At 40.9% G+C, this 20400-nt stretch overlaps 2 protein-coding genes across 3 annotated transcripts in view; both read left to right on the top strand.

The window, feature by feature from the left end:
* Positions 1-2446, top strand: part of LOC121905499 (glutamate receptor ionotropic, NMDA 2D) — a 79106-nt gene extending 76660 nt beyond the window's left edge. For both annotated transcript variants that reach the window (XM_042423756.1, XM_042423754.1), the window contains one exon: positions 587-2446. In XM_042423756.1, the coding sequence (XP_042279690.1) occupies positions 587-748 (162 nt within the window). In that variant the 3' untranslated portion in view covers positions 749-2446. The remainder of the gene's footprint in view (positions 1-586) is intronic.
* Positions 2447-4654: 2208 nt separating this feature from the next.
* On the top strand, positions 4655-16401 carry cacng7b (calcium channel, voltage-dependent, gamma subunit 7b). The gene is made up of 6 exons (XM_042424511.1): positions 4655-4769; positions 8806-9001; positions 9424-9510; positions 10817-10957; positions 14504-14649; positions 15412-16401. Exons 2-6 carry the CDS (start codon positions 8806-8808, stop codon positions 15865-15867), a joined length of 1026 nt encoding a protein of 341 aa, XP_042280445.1. The 5' UTR covers positions 4655-4769; the 3' UTR covers positions 15868-16401.
* The last annotated feature ends 3999 nt before the right edge of the window (positions 16402-20400 follow it).

Raw genomic sequence — 20400 nt, 5'->3', positions numbered from 1 at the left:
TTTGTGTTAGCCATTTTGGGAGCTTCATCCCCTCCTTTCTTTTCTTATTCTATTCAAACAGTGTGTGCCTCCCTCCCTCCCATTCCCCCTCTCCTCTCTCTCTTTCATCACCTCCGCTGGCTCCTAGAGATCTGCTTTGAGTGCCATGGAACAGACAGTCCAGTCATAATAGAGAGGACCCTCTGACCTTGGGGCCCTGCCTACTCCTCCCATATGCAAATGTATGTCATCATTAGCCTGCCACACGCCAGTTTGTGGGCCCACTGGTCAATGGTGAGGTGCGCCTTGAGTGAGCTGAGTATGCTCAGGGGTTAGAGGCCAGGCCCATTAGCCAAATGAGATTCATATCATCCAGCAGAATGGCTGTCAAATGCTGTTAAGAAGCTGGAGAAGAGACGTGAGCCACTTACTTTCTAGGTGTGGTAAAGAGCTCCTTGGAGAGAGACGGAAGGTGTGGGTGAGAGAGAGTTATGGAGGTGGATTTATAATTTGGTTTCTCTTATATTTTGATGGATGGCGTGTGTATAATCAGTATTAACCACACATGTGTGAATATACATGCTAATCTTCTCTTCATCTTCATCAGGGTGGGAAAAAAGGAGAAAACTTCGACCAGTTCTTCACAGCGGCTCCATCAGCGCTCACTCCCTCTGACCCGGATGTACTTGCGGAAATCAACCAGGAGGACTTTGAGGGCTTCTCCTTCCTCAACCCAGACTTTGCCCCCTCACCTCTCACCGCCGTTTGAAAATGGCTCCAAAACCCGATAGCTCCCCCCCTCGAAGTGTACCCAAACCACCCTGTTATCCCACTAATAGTAGTTTTATACTGTAAGAGAGAATTTGAACATGAGCACTAGCAGTGAGTATTACAGAAACCTCTCATAACCAAATTCTGACGTTTACATGACAATGCCAAGACACCTTCACGTTCATGCGTTCTCTTTGATGTGTGTACTTTACCTTGCTAGTCACAGATTCAAATATGTTGCAGCAATGCAAACAGCACCGATATAGATGTAACCATGTTGGAGTGTTTTTGTAAGACATGCCTTTACTTGATATAAGAGTACTGTAGTTTGAATCTGATAAATGAATACATACTTCATCCCTATGCATGCCGTGTTTTTAGAATCAGTTTCTTTGACACATTAGTTTTCTATAGTACTAGATTATCCAAAAATATATACCTATTTAGCTTTACAATAAAATTGTTTCCATGTATTACTTTTGTTAGAATCATCTTGTGTTATGAGGAGCCACATTTTACCAAACAATTACATTTTTTTTCTCATACAGCTACAAACCACATAGTAGGCAAAACATCATTTTTAAATAATTTTGCTAAAAATGTTTAAAAAGAAAGGAGGTTTCTTAGCAGGTGTATTCCAGTTGAACATTGTGTTTATAGCCAGTACAGTAATTCAGCAACAGAAGCACTATAATGTGTCTTTTGAAATATCTATCTCACTCTTTTTCTGTGTGTGAATGTGTTAGTCGTTCTGGCTGAATGACACTTTGACTATGACGCAAACTGAGCGTGTAGCCTTTTTTTTTTTTTTTCAATTAGACAGTCATCCTGTGGAAGCGCTCAGTAGTCAGGTTCCTCTGGCGTAGCGCTCAGTTTAGCGTCACACCAGTGACCTCAGTTGACCGACTGAGACGCTGAAACAACACAGCGAGTACGATGTGACAATTAATGTAGTGCTACCCCCTGCCCAGGCCCACGCTGCCTGACTCCATAATCACTGGGAGGAAGTCCTCGCTTCACCACCACACTCTGAGCTGCTTCATTTGTAATTCATATAGAACTGTTATCTGTTATTCTTGAGCAAGCTGTGGGAATAGCACAATCCATATTACAATTTGCAGTAATTGCGCTCCTTAAAGATATCCTACAACTGCATTAAAATATTCTATAGTCTCAGAAAATACGCCTCTCAAGAATTTTTTCTCCAGTTGAAACAAGAGGCTTGTTAGCTTGCACAGGTACAGGCACTTTATTATTTTTGTGCTACATATCATAAAGCTTTTTGCTGTGTAATGACGTCCTCACAGCATTGATTAGTTGTAATTAAAAGTGAGGCTCACTGGGACTGTTCAATACATGGAAAAAATAACAGCGGCACTGTCATTAAACACTATAAGAGCAGAGCAGTTGGCTGCAAACATACAGTTTAATAATCCAGTCTCAGTGCTATTATCTCATAAACCAGCTGGTCATTTTACACAGAAATATGTTTGATTTCCCTTGAAGCATCATTATGTTTTTTTCTTCTTCTTCTCTGCATATTTGTGTAAATGTAGATGTGTGTGTACCCCTTTAATCGTGGTCAACTGTAAGCGGTCAGAGCAGTGATTCAGTTTGAGTTGAGGTCAAATGTCACAACACACAATACATCAATACAATAAATAATACAATCAATAATAGATAATACAATAGATAATTTATGCATTTATGTATCTGTTAGTTGAGTTATTATGTTTTTATGTGCTGGCAAAAAAAGAACATCGAAATAAACTTACTGAATAAAACAATAACAGTGAAGTGTTTCATTCTGTGTGAAGCTGCCGGGAAACAAACAGCCTCTCGCTTTGTCTTCTCCACACGCCTCTCTCTGTCACGCTCACTCCCTTTCCTTCACTTTCACACATACTCACAAAAGTGCAATCTCAAGCATGTGCGCACACACACACACACACACACACACACACACAAACACAGAGAGAGAGAGAGAGAGAAAGAGAAGATGCTGACCCTTCTATTTACTGTGGTACTGTAGTTGTCGAACCAGCAAAACCACCTCTCAGGCATCTCACTTTCACTCCCTCCTCTGAAGCAGCCTCACACTCTCTCCTCACCCCCCACCGCCCCCCCCAAACCCTCCAGCATCATGATGGGACTAATATCCCCTTAGAGATCTGAGTTATAACAAGTTGACCTTCACGTTAAAATCTCATCAACTTCCCATCTCCCTCCCTACCTCCCTCCTCTTACGCCCTCTCTTCCTCTCTATCTACCCTTCATCTCTCTTCTTCACTGTTTGTCTTGTCTGTCAGCGCTGCGCTGTAAATGCTTTACTGCATTGTTTTACACCAATCTCTATAAATCATAGTGTCAGAATTTATTGTTGTTGCTATTATCTCTTTGAAATACCCCCTACTGTTGTCTGTTGATACGAGTATCTCCTCTTGTCTTGTCTTGTCCGGGCCTTTACATCAACATTATGATCCGTTTTATATATTCTCTACTTCTAGTGTTCAGGCATTGAAGTGACGAATGCATGTGGTGGAAAGTAAATTGCTTGCAGTGCAATTGTAGAAATTTTGATAGATGTACATGTGTATTATCATTTTAAAACACTGCATCCTAGTTTTGATGTCCCTTATTATGCTGTAATTCTACTTATCATATCAGGATGTGTGACTTAAATGTTTAAATGAGTTTTATATTCATTCCAGTAATGATACAATTAAAAAGTGGCAGATGAGGCTCTTTTTCTGATATAAACTGTACATCCGACCTACAACACAGTAGTTAGTAGTATCAAATTGACAGTATCTGCCTTTGTGTAACTGAACCTTCATCTCTCTCTGGTTGGAGTTGTGAGTGCAGTCCATCACTCACTGTCACTATGACACAATATCATCACTCTTCCTCACTGCTGTCTCTTCTTCCTCTATCTCTCATTCTCACCCCCCTCCTCTCCTCTCTCCTCTCTCCTCTCTCTCTCTGTCGCTCATGCCCTCAGGTCAGAGTGTGCTGTAGACTATTGATATCGTTACTAAAAATATAGGATCCCTCCACCAGCAGTCTAAAAATAGACCAAGGGACATGGACCACAGGAGACAAAGGAGGGGGGGGCAAGAGGAAGAGGAAGAGAGGGACGACAAGAGAAAGAAAGAAAGAGAGGGAGATAGAGAGGTTACCAGCTGTCCAATTTCTCTTGTTCGATCATTATGTGGGATTAAATAAAAATGTTTCAATAAGTCATAAATGAACTTTATTGTACTACAGGACAGGTTGTGTATATATTTTCTACTATTTATTCACTTAACTTAAGGCAACTGTAAATATTTTTTATCTCCTCCCCTTCATATCAAACTCATTGCCCCATCTCTCTCCCTTTCTCTCTCTCACACACACACAAATCTAAATCTTACCTAAATGGTATGATCATAATTAAGTACAATATAAGTAAAATGATTAAAAATGTAAGAATAAAAGCCATATATACTATACAACATGAGCTATACTACATTATACAACATTACTGCACAAAAACAAAAGGTAAAAGGATAATAAAAAGGATATGATAAGATGAAATACAGTAGTATCCCCCCCCATCTCTTTAACACACACTCTCTCTCTCTCTCTCTCTCTCTCTCTCTCTCTCTCTCTCTCTCTCTCTCTCTCTCTCTCTCTCTCTCTCTCTCTCTCTCTCTCTCTCTGTTCCCAACACTTCTCCCTCCTGCTCCTATGTCTCTTTTGTAGCCAAAGTAGCTTGCTGAACCGATCCACCGCAGTGCCTGGGACAGATTGAGTGAAAGAGAGAGTGAGGGATTTACAGGATGGGTAAGGGGGCTTAAGGGAAAACACACAGAGGAGAGAGAGAGAGGGGGGGAGAGAAAGACAGAGAGAGAGAGAGAGAGACAGAGAGAGAGAGAGAGAGGGAGAGAGAGAGAGGGGGAGGAAGACCAAAATCCACCAAGCCTCCCTGGTGTGAGGTTTCTTGGCTACTGACGTGTGCGCACGACTCTCGTGGCAGGGTGAGTATTTTTTCCCTTTAAATAACTACAGTTGTGCTTTTAAGGCAGTAATTGCGATGATGGCGCCTTTTCAACCTGACTTATAGTCATGTCAAATGTATGTTCATGATGACAGCATTCATAACGTGTCCTCATGTCGTGTTAGCGTAAAGACAAACGCTCATCTTCATCTGAGAGCGCGCAATAAAACCACAGTTACCTGAATGCCAAGTCGTTAAGCAGCTCTTCATTTTTTTCACCCCCATTTCATCCCGATTTTCTGTCTGAGTCGCTCACATGTTCCCTGGTCTGTGTTTATCATCTCCAAACTCCGCGTGTGAGTGTGTGTGACAGCAGAGGGGGGTTTTCTAAACAATCCTATGCGCACATCACTGCCTCATTCAGCCTCTCTGCGAGGATACAGATTCCGCCTCGCAAACATGTAGTTTACAGGAAATATTGTGCAAAGATGTTTAACTAGTGTCCGCTTGACTCCGTGGAAATGGTGTGAGTTTTATTGGAGTGGGCTGCGCAGCTGAAATGCTTTGAGAAATCATGAGCAAACCCACCCATTGAGTCACGATATCTTCATTTAGTCGTTATGAAGTCATTTATTTTTCTACTGAGTGATTTCATCGTCCTCCCGGGCTGCGTTTGCGATGCTGAACAGTCAAGGTTGGTTAGTTTAGCACAGGTGTAGGCGCATTCCCGTCGTGCGCGTCCATGTAGGGTATTCTTCTTCTATACTTCTGTTTTTTTGGGCCAAGGTCTTTCCCTGTGTTAACCTATATTTGCTCCATATACTCCTGCTGCTCCTGCCTTTAAGACTCTCTCCAGATACAGTTACTTCTCTGTTTCTGCTGCCACTTCTGCTTGGATGTTTTCAGCAGCACCATCTCCATATCCTCTCCTCTTATCCATCACGCCCTCTTTCTCCTGGTGTCTCTCTTTCCTGAGGGGCTTAGAGGTGGTGTCAGTCTGTAGATTGTGACAGATTAGAGAGAATTAAACCTTTTGTCCCCCTGTGGCTCCTATCTAACCAATTCAATTGGCTCATTACTTTCTGGGTGAGGGAGCTGAGGGGCCTGTCTCAGAGCGCTAAAATGGGATTGTTATCACAAATCTAACGGAAACTGAATTTTTTTCACGCTCAATCTCAATCCCAAATCTCCAAAAGCTGCAACAGCCCTTTAGTGGATTTTTTTTTGGGATGATTTGAGTAGAATACATGGATTATCTATCCATGATCTATTATAAACCAGCAGGATGAGGTTTCTTCTGTTGGATCATGTTGTGTTTTCTTCAGCTCGGCTGCTGTTTTGACTGGCAGTCTATGAGAGAGATGAGGGTGCTGTCCGTGGTGCTGAACAAGTCTAGAAGAGCCACTCAGGCACCGCCACTCATTTCTGCAGTGTTGCAACTCCAATTGATTCACACTCATTCCTGACCACTTTGGCACATCGTCCAACTGCTGGAAGGTGTGATTGTTCATTCTTGCCGCCTCACTCTCTGCTCACTGGTTGTCTTTACATCTCCTCCTTCTGTGGCTTCAGTCATATGTCATTTGAGTGAGTTGTTTTTGATTCACACTGGCTCAAATTGCAACTGCGTGCCCAACCTCTGGCCTTACCCCTGTCATCCCTTCACTAGTCCCCAAGTGTCAGCTGCAGTGATGGCCACTTCTGGGTTTGCTGTTCAATTCACAACCTCTGATTAAAGACAGGGCAGTAAAAAAACTGTCCACATCTCAGATTTATGTACTTCCATTTGTAAATTGCATAACTTTGTCTTATGATTGCTCTGGTTTTACATCTTTCATTTCTGTTTGTCCAACTGGATTTCATACTTTTTCCTTCACATCTGTCTGCCCCCTTAGTAACTCACTCTGTACTTCATCTGCTTCTTTCAGTCCGAACATGCCCAAGCTTGTCATTTCTCTGAGGCTTTCTCTGATGTGTACCCTTTAGCACCAGCCAGCTCTGTTCTTACACATCATTCCTGTGCCTTGTTCACAAAACAAGCTCTATTCATCCTCGCTGCCGCACAGAAATTGAAGTTACTTCTATAGTGGTCACGTCTCACACAATGGCTGTCCAGATAAGATGGGGCCAAGCTTAATCTTTAAGAGTTTATTCCCCACTAGAATTACTGTATCTATTATAACTCTGCTCTTCAAAGACTTGAAGGTTTGTTAGAAAAAGAGAGACAGGAAGAAGAATAAAGTGGGTCTTATGTCGTAATTTGGTATTTTCGCATTAATTTTCTGTTTTCAAAGCTTTCATAAGTGCCTGATAAATAGTCAGCGTTAAATTAATTACTGTCAGCCTAAAGATGATGTATTTTATTCCACATTTTTATGCAAATAGCCCACTCGTAAAGACAGTGACTTAGTGAAAGCCTGCAGACAAGATGCAGAAGTGTTAGATGGAGAAAATGTGTGAATGATGTGGCTTTGAATCAATGACCGGCATGTGATTTTTCTGTGCACTACACAGGTCAGGATTTACACAGAATGGTGCAAGAAACTAGAAAAAGATCAGCTGCAGCAACGTGGAGATTTTCGTAGTGACAGTTAAACAGGCCACAAGTATGTAAATAACAGCTCAGCATAACAGTGACCTGCAGAGGGCTGAGGCTCATACACATGTCTCTTCAAAACCTTGAAGCAGCTGTGTTATATCAGCAGAGGAACGTGCCTGATATCACTCCTGTTAGCAACTGTAAGAACATGAGGATGAACCGTCTTTATCATCAGTACATGATTGCCAAAACTGGACAATTGAGAAGTGGAAAAACATTTCCTGCTACAACAAATGGCAAATACTTAGTGGCAGAAAGGATCAGACTTCAGTGTAAGAAAAACTCATTTAACTGCCTGTCTACAGTTCAGTCTGTAGACAGCATTGTGTGTGTAATTATGTGGAAATTGTGACACTAGTAGTTTTGAGTGAATGAGTGTATCAGTGCAGAGCAGGTGTTTCACAGCCACAATCTTCCAGAGATAATACGCTGTGTGTCACGTTTCATTTTAAGTGACTTTGGTGTACTTTAAGTTCTTTAGTGGCCTGCACAGTCTGTAAGATACAATGTGAAATTCACAGCATGCATGCACCATGAAAAATGTACAGCCACTGAGAGACACTATCTACTAATTAAAGACTACTAATTAAATGGCCACCAGGTGTATAAATCTGAAGAATGTGCAAAAGTATTAAAACATTGTAGTTTTTGTGAAGGAAGTATCTGTAAATCAGTACAAAACAACTGCATGAAAGGGAGAAGAAACCACTGGTCAAAGAGATCAGCACCCATCACACTCAGATACAAATACAACATCTGAAAATAATCAAAGCAAAAGTGAAACTAATTTCTAATTTCTCACTAATTTCTCACAATGGAAGATATGAGGTAAAATGAAAGTAATGATCCCCCTAGTGCAACACATAATAACTCAACTCAATGTGATTATAGTAAACATGCTCTGCGTTTCCCATATGCATTTACTCTCCATTATTCGTCAAGCTGATGATAGTGAATAGTGGTCCAAATTAAGCAGATACTACACACACACACGCACACAAACATGCACTGCACGGACTCACAAATGCATACAGACAGCATGCTCAAAGGATTTGCAGTGAAGTCCTTCCCAGTCAGCCAGAACTAAGGCACAGAAAAACCATGTGTGAGTCACACAGGACTTCTCCCCCCTCGTCCTGATCTGAGTGTGTTATTATCTATCCCTCAGTTTTTTAAGTCCTTGCCCAACTTCACTGGTTTACCGTGAAGTCATCATCTGTTGCGCTGACCTTTAACAGGATTGGTTGCGAGCGGATGTGTCACTAACTCATCTTGAGCGATAACAAGGCGAGACAGGAAGCTAGCCAGCAGCTGTTTGCATGTGTGTGGCTTTGTATGTCTGTCTCAGTGTTTCCCCATCCCTAATGACCTCCCCTCTGTGACCCTTCCATATTTACCTACATTTTTGTCTCTGCAGTTTTGACGTGCAATGCCTCTTCTGCTCTAACACCCCCCACCCCCTTGCTCTGCCCTCCAGATGAGTTCGTGCAGCAGCCGTGCGTTGACCATCCTGTCCACAGTGTTTGGAGCCTGTGGGCTGCTGCTGGTGGGGGTGGCCGTGTCCACAGACTACTGGCTGATTGTAGTGGAGGGCATCATCCTCCAGCAGAACCAGAGCATGGAGGTGAAGATGGCCCTGCATTCAGGCCTCTGGAGAGTTTGCTTCGTGGCTGGTAGGACGATACTCAACTGTACGACAACTACACACAATACTCACATTTACAAGTTAAAGGACGACTGCAGAAGATGCACACATGCTCATTTATGGAGACACACACACATCCAAACAGTGTTGATACGTGTCTGTGCATATGTACACAATATCACAATGACAAACACACAGAAAGAGAGAGAACAGACCAGCAGAGTGAGAGATCAGGAAGGGGAGCAAAGAGAGATAGCAAGCTTGTAGCCTCCAGAATCATAGCTGTCACAAAACATGAACATTACCTGTGAGCAGGACCGCAGAGGCCCACACGCTTTTTTTTTTCTTTTTTTTTTTTGGTTTAGGATTTTTTTGTTTCTACATGCGTCACTGACTTTGATCCTAAAAGCAAACTCCCAACATTTTTCCATTTCGTGCATTTCCTCTCAGGATCAGAAAACGGGAGATGTGTTGCGTCGGAGTACTTCACCGAACCGGATATAGAGATAACCACTGAAAACACTGCAAACATCCTCAGTGAGTAAAACATGTAACAACCCAGTGACATTACACATCATCTGGGGAGAGTCTGCAGTTATGAGTAATGCAGAGTCCCCCTGCTGATTGATTGTGGGTACTGAAATTTGAACACAATATTAGAGCTCCAAAGATTAGTCGATTAATTAATCAACAGAAAATTAATCTGCAACTATTTGGATAATTGATAATTAGTTTAAGCCAGTTTTTAAGGAAAGAGTAGCAAAATTCTCAAATGAAATTCTTGGTTTTATATCACTATAAACTGAATATCTTTGGCTTTTGGACTCTTTTGGACTGTTGGTCTATAAAACAAGACATTTGAAGACATCACTTTGGATGCTGGGAACTGTGATGGATATTTGTTAATGGACATAGTTTTCTGATGTTTTATAGATTAATTAATTGAGAAAATAATTAACAGATTAATCAAAATAAGAAGATAACTGTTAGTTGAAGCCCTGCATAATATCACTTGTTCTCCAACAGTTATCAGATGAACTACGTTAAAGTGATTTTGAAAATCTGGTTCATCCGTAAAAACACTTATTTATTAAGTGATTTGCCTGGTTTAATATATTTTAGATTAAAATAGAAAATCAACATTTAAAAAGTGGGGTTTTTTTTGTTGTTGTTTTTGTTTTTTAATCCAGAAATTCCTTTTCTAAAGGAGGTTTATGTCTGTATAAAAGATTTCATTCCAAAATGCTATAAGTCAATTTTGAAAAAATTTTGCTACCTAAAATTTCACAGTCATCATTTTTTTTAATATTAAAAAAAGGAGAAATCATTGTTAAAGTATTTAGAACAATCATTTGATCATTGCTTTTTCAAATGGTAAATAACACAATGAAAGGTTGCAGGTTATATTTTCCACTCGTAGTACTGAATATTTGCAGCTACATTGTAGGAACAGAGCATGCTGATTAAAAATGGATTAAAAGCTGAAATTCACTCATGTTACTCTTTAATCTAGCAGGTATTCAACTATTTTCAATGTTTTGTTGTACCATCTTGGTAACTTTTTATATCACGACTCTGTTTCCCAGAGTTACAAAAACACTTCACCATAAATAAATCCTGTTAAGGTCCTTATAAAAAGCATATTATTTTAAGAAAGGAATACTGTTTCCCATCTCTCTGTTATACTGACAGAATTAACAGCCAGGCACCACAAAACCTAGCATACTTAATATTATACATTTAATAGTTTTTAACACCCAGAAACATTAACCTTCACCTCTCCCAGCAGTTTAAGAACACATCCCTTCAACTTTGTTTAACACTGTGACCTCTCTTCCTGTAGAGATGGTGCGTACAGCCACGCCCTTCCCGATGGTGTCACTGCTCTTTGTCTTCACGGCCTTCGTCATCAGTAACATCGGACACATCCGGCCTCAGCGCACCATCCTGGCCTTTGTCTCTGGGATCTTCTTCATCCTCTCAGGTTGGGCAGCATTACTCATGTCCCGCTGTCACTATTCCTTCATTCTGTGATTGATTACCGCAGCCTGGTGTGTCCTGTGTCACATATGGAGACACTCCATCACTGCTCTATTTTTAGTGTATGATGCAGGCAGGTGTGTAGGCTGTCATCAGAAAAGGTGACTGGATTAGTTTTCAAGACTCCCGCAGGGTTTGAGCTCCTCTGTCATTTTGACTTTGCATTACTTTATCGACTTCACAGTTAGGCTTTCCTCACATTTCTAAGATAGTATGACAAAAACATAAACTTGTGACTGTGACAGTACATGCAATACTCCTAGGGCTCAGCAATACATCTATATTATGTCAATATCATGATATGAGACTAGATATTGTCTTAGATTTTGGATAACGTAATATATGGCATAAGTTGTCTTTTCCTGGTTTTAAAGGTTGCTATTGAGCAAGGTGATGTAATTTTCTGAACTTACAAGACTGTTCTAGTTGTTCTATTATTTGCCTTTACCCACTTAGTCATTATATCCACATTACCGATGTTTATTTATCAAAAATCTCATTGTGTCAATATTTTGTGAAAGAACCAATAGTCGTATTGTTGCAATACTGATATCAAGGTATTTGGTCAAAAATATTATGATATTTGATTTTGTCCATATCACCCAGCCCTCCCACAGTATCATAAGCAGGTTTTTCATCTGAATTATCTGCATTAGTGTAGTTAACCTCCTTGAACAGCAGGTGGCTGTAATGTTTCCATTTCTTGTACTCTGTGAATGAAGTAAAGGTGCCAAATTGGAGCCCATGTTCTCTGGAGGCTGTTTCGCTTGACATGTTTGAGAAGGAAGCAGTACTGCAGTGCTCAGAGGAGCATCAAACAACAGTCTGCTACAACAGTTCAGGCTTGCTGTGGCAGGGACTTGCTGATAGAGGGTGCAGCAGAATATTAGTTGTTATGTAAGGGGGGGTTATGTAATGTTTATAGCCTGTGCTGGAAGTGTCACAGTGCTTTACTTTATGAGGTATTTTGATAATAGGGTGATAATAAGGGGCAAGTGTATCAAATTGCTTCTCAGTGGTTAGATATTCTGCTGCACTAAGCCTCTCTCTTCCTCCTGCCTTCCTTGCTCACCCACCTCCCCTCCCCCTCCTCCCCTCTCTTGTTCATCCAGCCTCTCAGTTTTCTTTGCTGTTTCCGTTTCTAACCCCCTCTCAGTCCCACTCTTCCCTCTTGTTTCCTACTTGCTCCTTCATTCAGAGTTTATTCTTTCAGTATTCTGAGTCACTGTGTCTGCGGTGTGTGTGTGGACTATAGAGTGGTATATAAACCTATTCTGCTTGCATCACTGTCAAGGTGGTCTTGTAAATATTGTAGTTTGGGTCGGCAGGCGGGGTGCAGTGACACCATGTTCTGGTTAATATTACAGAATTCAGAGCAGGGAGGAAAAACACAGCATGTAGCCACAGCTGTTCAAGCTTGGTTAGAGGTTGATGTTGTTCTATTTTCCTCTTTCTGTGACTTTTGTTTCTCATTTACACACAAACACCATAAGAATATTGCTTATGCTTGCTTGCAGACACTAAATTTATCTAAATTTTTTCCTTCTTTTGTCTCACACACGCATATACAACACACTTTCTCTTCTTTTACTTGCTTCATATATGCATGCCTGTGTTTCCCTCTTTTCTGATGTTACTTATTTAGACAAAGATGTTCTGTCATTGCAGGATTGACAGCAGCATGGTTTCTGCATTTTCCATGCTTTTCAATTTTAAATCGACAACACAACCTCTTAAACCAGCCGTTTATGTAAAGGGCAGAACAGCTTGACAGCTCTGGTGCATTTGAATATTGCAGTGAAAGCTAAAAATATTCCTATTCGCTGCTTACAGCATGCAGCTTTCTTCGAATATTGATTCTTCGATGTTGGCCATATGTTGTACCTCATGCATTTAACATTTTCTAAGGCAGGAAAGAGAGAGCATGTGAATGTTCCTTGAAGTGGGGGTATTTAATGTTGTATGTGATGTTTTCTGGGTCTTTCAGTTTTGAAAGCCAAGTCTGGTTTACCATACAATGATTATACTGAGTGCTGACTTGAACACACCAATGTTTTCACAGTATGCTGCATTTTAAAAAGTGTGTCAGGCCGAGAAGAACAAAATTTGAACCTGCAGTGCGGAACTTTTACATATAAATGAATGTCCGTTACATTCAAGCCCTTGTCAAATGAGTTCACACAATGCTGATTAAGCCTATCACCACCAGAAAAATCTCTCTGTATTCCACAGTATATGGAGTTTTTAAATATCATGTCGGGCACGACATTCTTGCACTGTCTGTTTGGCCTATAATCGTGCAGCTCTTCTAGACTTTCCAAATATTATAGGTCCGAATGGATAGTGGATAGTGAAACGAGTCATTTCACAGGGGTTGTGTGACACTCAAAACAAGTTACCCACTGTTTTACAGCTGCAACAGTAGGTTATGGCTATTGGTGTACTGGCCATCAGGCATACTGGGCTGGTGGGCCATCAAAAATCAGATTTTGGGCCGGTGGACCGCCCTCTCTGTGTGCTTGTCATTCAGGGTGCACATGAGAGAGTACTGCATGCCTGTGTCAGGCAATCACAGCCAAGCGCCCCCCTTTACTCTCGCTGCCAGAAGGGGGAGACAAAAGCTTTAAATGTATAAATCCAGACAATATTAACTAACAATTATTCTAGTGTAGTCTAGTCTAAAATATCAGAAAATAGTGAGTAAAGCCCATCACACTTTTGTATATTCCAGGTGATTACTTGTTTAGTCCAATCTACTGTCCTAAACTCAAAGTTATTCAATTTACTTTCACATATGACAAAGAATAGCAGCAAATCCTCACAATGAAGACGCTGGAACTCTGGAAAGTTTGGCATTTTTGGCATCGATTATCAGCTAATTGTTGGCTCTTGGGATGAATAAAAGAATGAAAATGGTTTAGCTTAGTTTAAATAAATGCAAATAGGGGATGAAGGAAGCTGAGAGACTTTAAAAAAAAAAGTCCAACATGAGAAAAAGGATAAGCCAAATATTTGAATCAGAGGATCATCCAGTTCTCTCAGCAAAAAACTTATTTTTGCTACTACAATGCTACCAGGAAATTACACTACTGCCACACTTTTTTTTTGCATGAATGAGCTATGTTTTGTTTCGCTTCTATGAGGTAAAAATGAAGTAAAGATCTTTCATTTCCTGAAGTCATTCATCTTTATTTGTCCTTCAGTCATTTTTAATGAACCTTCCTGTCTCTCATTATGATTCACACAGACTCTCTCTCTCATTCTTCGATCTCTCCTCCATCTCTTTATTAATGTTAGCATTTTGGAAGCTAATTGGTTGGCGTGGTCACTTTACATCCCATCTCTCTCTCTCTTGATCTTGCTTCTAAAGTCTCGCCATATTGGTGCAGATGTCTGGATAGTTATATAATGACCTCCTTGCTCTCTCTTGTCCCTGCATCTGACTCTCTTTCTCTCTCTTACTCTGTCATTGTTAATGTGCTGTGTGTAGGCCTCAGTCTGGTGGTGGGCCTGGTGCTCTACATCTCCAGTATTAATGATGAGGTGATGAACCGGCCCAGGGAGCCCGAGCAGTTCTTCAACTACCATTACGGCTGGTCTTTCGCCTTCGCTGCCTCTTCCTTCTTGCTCAAAGAGGTCAGTCTGGGCTCTGTGTGTAACTGAGTGGTAAAAAATGTGGGTAAGAAAACTGTTTGCATACATACGCTACACGCAGAGAATGTATTTTAATTTATATGGTACGAGTGATATTTCCTGAATTGGCAAGCAGTTAAGACAATAAGTATTCTGGAGACAATGTGAGGTATCAATGGTTATGTGCAGGACTGCAGGGCTTGCGTGTGTGAGTTCATGTGTGCATCCATGCATGGTGCAGTTTCATGTGACTCCTCTGCTCATCTCCCCACCTCTCCTCCCTCCTTCTCCCCTCCCCCTTCTCCTTCTGCCTCTTTCCCATCATCAGCAGCAGCACTGCTCTTAATGTGGTGCAGTGGACAGTTCAGTGTGAACTAAACCTCCTCCCCTCCTCTTGCCACTCTTTTCTCACCATCTTCTCTTTTCTCCACATTCTCATCTCCTCCTTTTGATTTTCATACCATTTTAATCTACGTTGTATGAGTTTACAAGAATGTAAAGCACACAGTATATCATCATCTTACTCAATCTTTAGTGATCAAAAGCACATATATAGAGTCCTTGCACCTTTTCTGCCTTGTACATCCTTTTTGCACTTCTTCCTATCAGTCACTTTTAATCTGATTTCCCCGGCCATCGCTTGTTACTATTTTTTTGAAGTTTTATTTTGTCTCATAGCTCGATTCATTTATGTAACCTAACCCCTCTCTCCCTGTGGCATCTTATCTCCCCATCTTCCTCTCCTCTTCTCACTCACTGTCTCAGGGGGCCGGGGTGATGTCAGTCTATCTTTTTATGAAGCGCTACGCCGAGGAAGAGATGTACCGCCCCCACCCTGCACTCTACCGCCCCCGCCTGTCGGAGAGCAGCGACTACAGCGGCCAGTACCTCCACCCAGAGTCCTCCTGGCCCCCACCAAAACGAGGCCGCAGCACCTCTGAGGCCTCCAGCGACATCTCCATCCAGCTCAATCAGACGCCCCCGGCGCCGCCCAAAGGCAACCTTCAGACAGGCATCCAGGGCAGCCCGCCCTCAGGGTCTTCTTCTGCAGGGAGCTACCAAATGCCCCCACAGTCTGCTGGATACCCCTCCACACACACCCTGCCCAGGTCGCACTCCTCACATCCCCAAGGCCAGGCCCTTCCCATGGCCATGCCTCCATCGCCTGTGCACCCCCCTCACTATCATACACACATGCACATGAGTGCCTCCCCCTGTTAGAAAGAGGGAGCACTGGGGAGGGAAGGAGAGACAGTGACTCCTCATCATCATGTATGCTGAACATTTAGATGTGGATGAGATCAAATGCTGAGCTTGGATCAAAGGCTGATGTGGAGCACAGATCATATGACATGTAGTGGGGGGGCGGGGTGACCAAATATAAGAAATGTAGCTTTGGAACAATATGAACAAAGGACAAAGGAGCCTGAAAGAAACATTTTACAGGAACTGCGATGACAGCAAGGAATAGAAACAGGAGAAAAGGGAAAAAAAAATAGAAATTCAGGTTTTTTCATGCTGGAAAGAGGGGAAAAGAGTGTTTCCTAGAAAGACTTTAGATGTTAGGTGAGTGACAGGGGAGATGCAGGAGAGGGAGAGTGAGGAAGGGAGAGAGCGAGGGGCTGCAGTATAATACGAAGATACTGCAGTGCTGCGGGAAATTTGTATGCACTTGGAAATGTACAATGCAAAACACAGATAACAAAGACTGAGGATGCACATAGTTTTATAGATAAATGATTCATGCCAATACATGGACAATGTACCTTTTTACGAAACGGTAATATGGTTAAATATACTCTTGTCTGAATTTCTTACATCATCAATCCAGATTCAAAGTAGTATAAATAATATTATTTATTAAAAAATATTAGTTAACTATAGAATAACTCTGAAATGAGAACAATGTATGTGAATGTTGTTAACATTTGTAAAAAAAGAAAATACAGACGCAGGCGGTTGATGTTCTGAAATATCATGAAGAGTAATCAACTTTATGTTTTACATATTTGTTTAAGATACAAATTTCTAACTTCTTGTAGATAAAATTGCTCATGAGGACTTCTCTATAGCTGTTGTAAATTATGAATGAAGCTTTGGCACAATTTGACCAAGTCACATCAAGAAAATGTCTGACTCATTCTTGCTTTTGGATGAAGACTCTGAAACAGGCGCACTACAACCAACAACATACCCTCTGGATGCAGTGCATGCTGGTTTGAAGAAAGAACCATCCGGATACTGATACGGGGTTGTGACGCCCTCTACTGGACACTTTCTGCACTGACCTGGACCAGCTTTGGGACTAGTTCACTACCTTTTCATGCACACTTCCTTCATCACTGACCAGCACTGTGTGTCAGTCGATGTTGCAGCACAGATGGGTTGGACTGGACCTGCTGTCTATTCATAAGATGGTCAGAATGCAGTTATGAACACAACAAAAAAGGATCAAGATATATGCTTTAAAGACATGTTAGAATAATTTTTAAAGCATATTAGCTTTTTTATATATCTGGGAAACTTATATGATGAAAGTATTAGTTACATTTGCACTTATTACTCAAAGAACAATGCAACTGTTTGTGACATGCGGGTCCTCTGTTTTTGACATTACATAGACAGTTTTTAAACAACACATTTGGCAGCCATTTGCAACAGTGCATCATTGCCATATGTTTCTGGAGTATCTGAACATTTTTGCTTTGATGAAAATGTAGTATGTTTTTTTTTTTCAATTAATCATTTTGTCTATGAATAGACAGAAAATAGTGAAAAATGGGACACATTCACATTCAAATTTCTACTATTTACTGCCAAATTCGACAAAGAAAAGCATTAAATCCTCACTTTTGAGAAGCTGGAGCCAACAAATCAATTAACTGATTCATAATAGTTGCTGATTAATTTTCTCTTGATTGACTTGCATGTTATAGCAGGTATTGGAGGTTCTGCCTTTAAACTTTCTGAACATCCCCTTGGGTGAGACTAACTTTTCCTTCAACAGTCTGTTTTATACAACAATGTAGGGTATTTTATCCTAATATGAAATTGTGTAAATGCAAAACACAAATATACAAAATACGGTTATATTGTGGGAGGTTTGTAGTATGTAAGGAATATTTTCAGATGCTCCCAAAGCTTATTGCTCTGATCAAGTTGCTCTTAAATACTGTACAGTATCTCAAAGATGCAGAAGAGTAAACAGGAGTATTCACTCTTCTCGAGACAAGAAGGACCTGCACATCAAAAACAGAAGTATTTGAATTTAGAGCAGTTATTTTTTGTTTGTTCGTTTTTAAGGCACATCATGCATATGGATATGTTGATATGATATGTCTCTGAAATGAGAGTTAAACCAACATTTCATTGTGTAATGGCTGGTTTTCATTATCACTGTGATGCTGGAGAGAGGGAAACACACTGATGTCCTACGGAAGATGTGTGGGATGGAAATAAAGACTTACAATCCAGGGGAGCATATAAAGAGAACATGGAGTTATCACCATATTTTCGCCTTTGTTCAGGGTTTGTTTTTTGTTTTTTTTTGTGAAGCATAAATGCGGTTTTTCAATGTTGCCCTGATTTTTATTCATACAGTTGCACACATTTACATTATAAAGGAGACGCCCTGTGTAACTGCAGCCTTCTACTGTTGATTCTGCTGTTACAGTTAGGGGGTTAAGTGCCTTGCTCAAGGGCACCTCTGCAGTAGCTATCAGAAAAGATCAAAGTATTTCACTTCTTTCTAGATCTTCTTTCTTCTAAACCTTCTGGTCAAAAGTCCACTTCTCCAACCTTTAACGTACTGCCGACCCCATTGTGACCTTTGTGACAGCAGGATGTATTCTTTCTGTTTCTTCCTTTACATGAACCATTTCCCGTTTTAATTTCTAAAACCAGTCGATAATCATTCAGTGCCTCTTAAACTGCGGCAGTGCTTTCCTTTTTTCGTCTCTGTACCTCTTTGTTTTTCCCTCTCTACCCCCAGCCTTTTTCTTTGCCTCTACATGATTACATAAAAGGGTGTAGCTACGCTTGCTTCTGCATAAAGCCTAGTCTTCTTGCACATGACCATCTCTGTAAAGAAAAAAAAAACATGCTTTTTGATGCTTCAATGGAACTGATGCTGTATAATCCTGAGTTACATAATTGAATAGCAATTGTGATAAGATCACTGTTCTTGAAAGTGTTGACATCTGTCACTCACTTTCACTACTCTGCTTAATAGAAATAAAACCTTGAACATGGGTTCATTTCACTCTGTGCCCCCTCTGATTATCTGCCTCTGAATCTTTAACTTATATAACTTATATATATATTGATGTTATATGTTTTTAGATATGGTCAATATTATTTTTGATTTGTATAGTAAAGTAATCCTTGAAAACATCTCTCTGATATGAACTGTAGTGACGTGAGTCCACGTTGAACCGAAATGAATATGATATATAAAGGTTGCTGTTCTGGTTGGTCTCTGTGATGGAGGGAACCATAGTAAGTGAATGCACACTGCACTGCAGTGAACCACTGGGTGTTAACCAGGCTCCCTCCTCAGTCACGGCAAGCCACCACAGCCTCAGGGCAACAATTGATCAGTGTTGTGTGTGTATGCGCTTGTGCGTGCCTGCTTTTGCTGGAATATGTGTTTACATATGCGTGAAGGTTAGTAAAAGTTTATCATAACCAGCCTACGACTAAAAAAACTGCCATCAAATTTTCAAATAAATCATAATTTCAAGTGTCTTCAGTAAAAGTGAAGTGAAAATTCCTTCAATTAAACTTCTCTTTCTCCAAAACAGTTAGAAAACAACAATAACTCTCTGTCTTAAAGTTTTACACAGTGGAAAAAAGTAGCCTGCCAGTTTGTGGTCAAGGTCACAAAGAGTAAAGGAGGGAGCTGTGTAGGTCAGCTAATAATACAAAGAGCAACAGTGTGTGGTTTCTGACTAACAAGGGAAAAACTAAACTAGAAATTAAATGCAATCTGAAATTAAAGATTTGCAGACTCACAGTCAATCACAAAATGATCTGAAATTCAATCCAGAAATAAAACGAGAATGTGAATGATGCAGGCAGTCAGTAACTGCGATGTATGTGCGTGTGTCTGTGAGAGAGAGAGAGAGAGGTGTTACATTAGGAAGTCAAACATCAAACATCCACCGGTCAATAAAACTAAAAAGCGCGAGCACTCTGCTGTCTGACTTCCAGGAATGAGAGTTTTCTGTGTGTGTGAGCGTCTCTCCTGATGAATGAAGCCTGACTGCTGGTGTAAACAATTGAGATTAAATTGTGACTTGTGGTTGTTGCCACTTTTCTGTAATAATGTAGTTTTCACTCTGTGTGTGTGTGTGTGTGTGTGTGTGTGTGTGTGTGTGTGTGTGTGTGTGTGCAGGCCTGTGTGTGTGTATTTGCTTCTGTCTCCTTTTTTTGTTTGTCTCTACACGCATGTGTGCTAGTGTGTGTTTGACTTTATGTGTGTGTGTGTGTGTGTGTGTGTGTGCAGTGTGGGTTGAGTGGATCTCTCTTTTCACCATCACCATTACTGCATGAAAGACCTGTCACTCTGTATTAGCTCTCTCCCTCTCTCTTTTCTGTGTACATGTTTGTGTGTGTGCATGTGTGTGTGTGTGTGTGTGTTTGTGTGAGAGAGAGAGAGAGAGAGAGAGAGAGAGAGAGAGAGGGAGAGAGAGAGAGAGAGAGGGAGAGAGAGGGAGAGAGGGAGAAAGGGGTGAACTGGGCAGCAAAGCCATT

The sequence above is a fragment of the Thunnus maccoyii genome, chromosome 10 (genome assembly GCF_910596095.1).
Source record: "Thunnus maccoyii chromosome 10, fThuMac1.1, whole genome shotgun sequence".
Taxonomy (NCBI): Eukaryota; Metazoa; Chordata; class Actinopteri; order Scombriformes; family Scombridae; genus Thunnus; species Thunnus maccoyii.
Note: the sequence above shows the minus strand (reverse complement) of the source record. Positions and strands in the feature narration are given on the sequence as shown.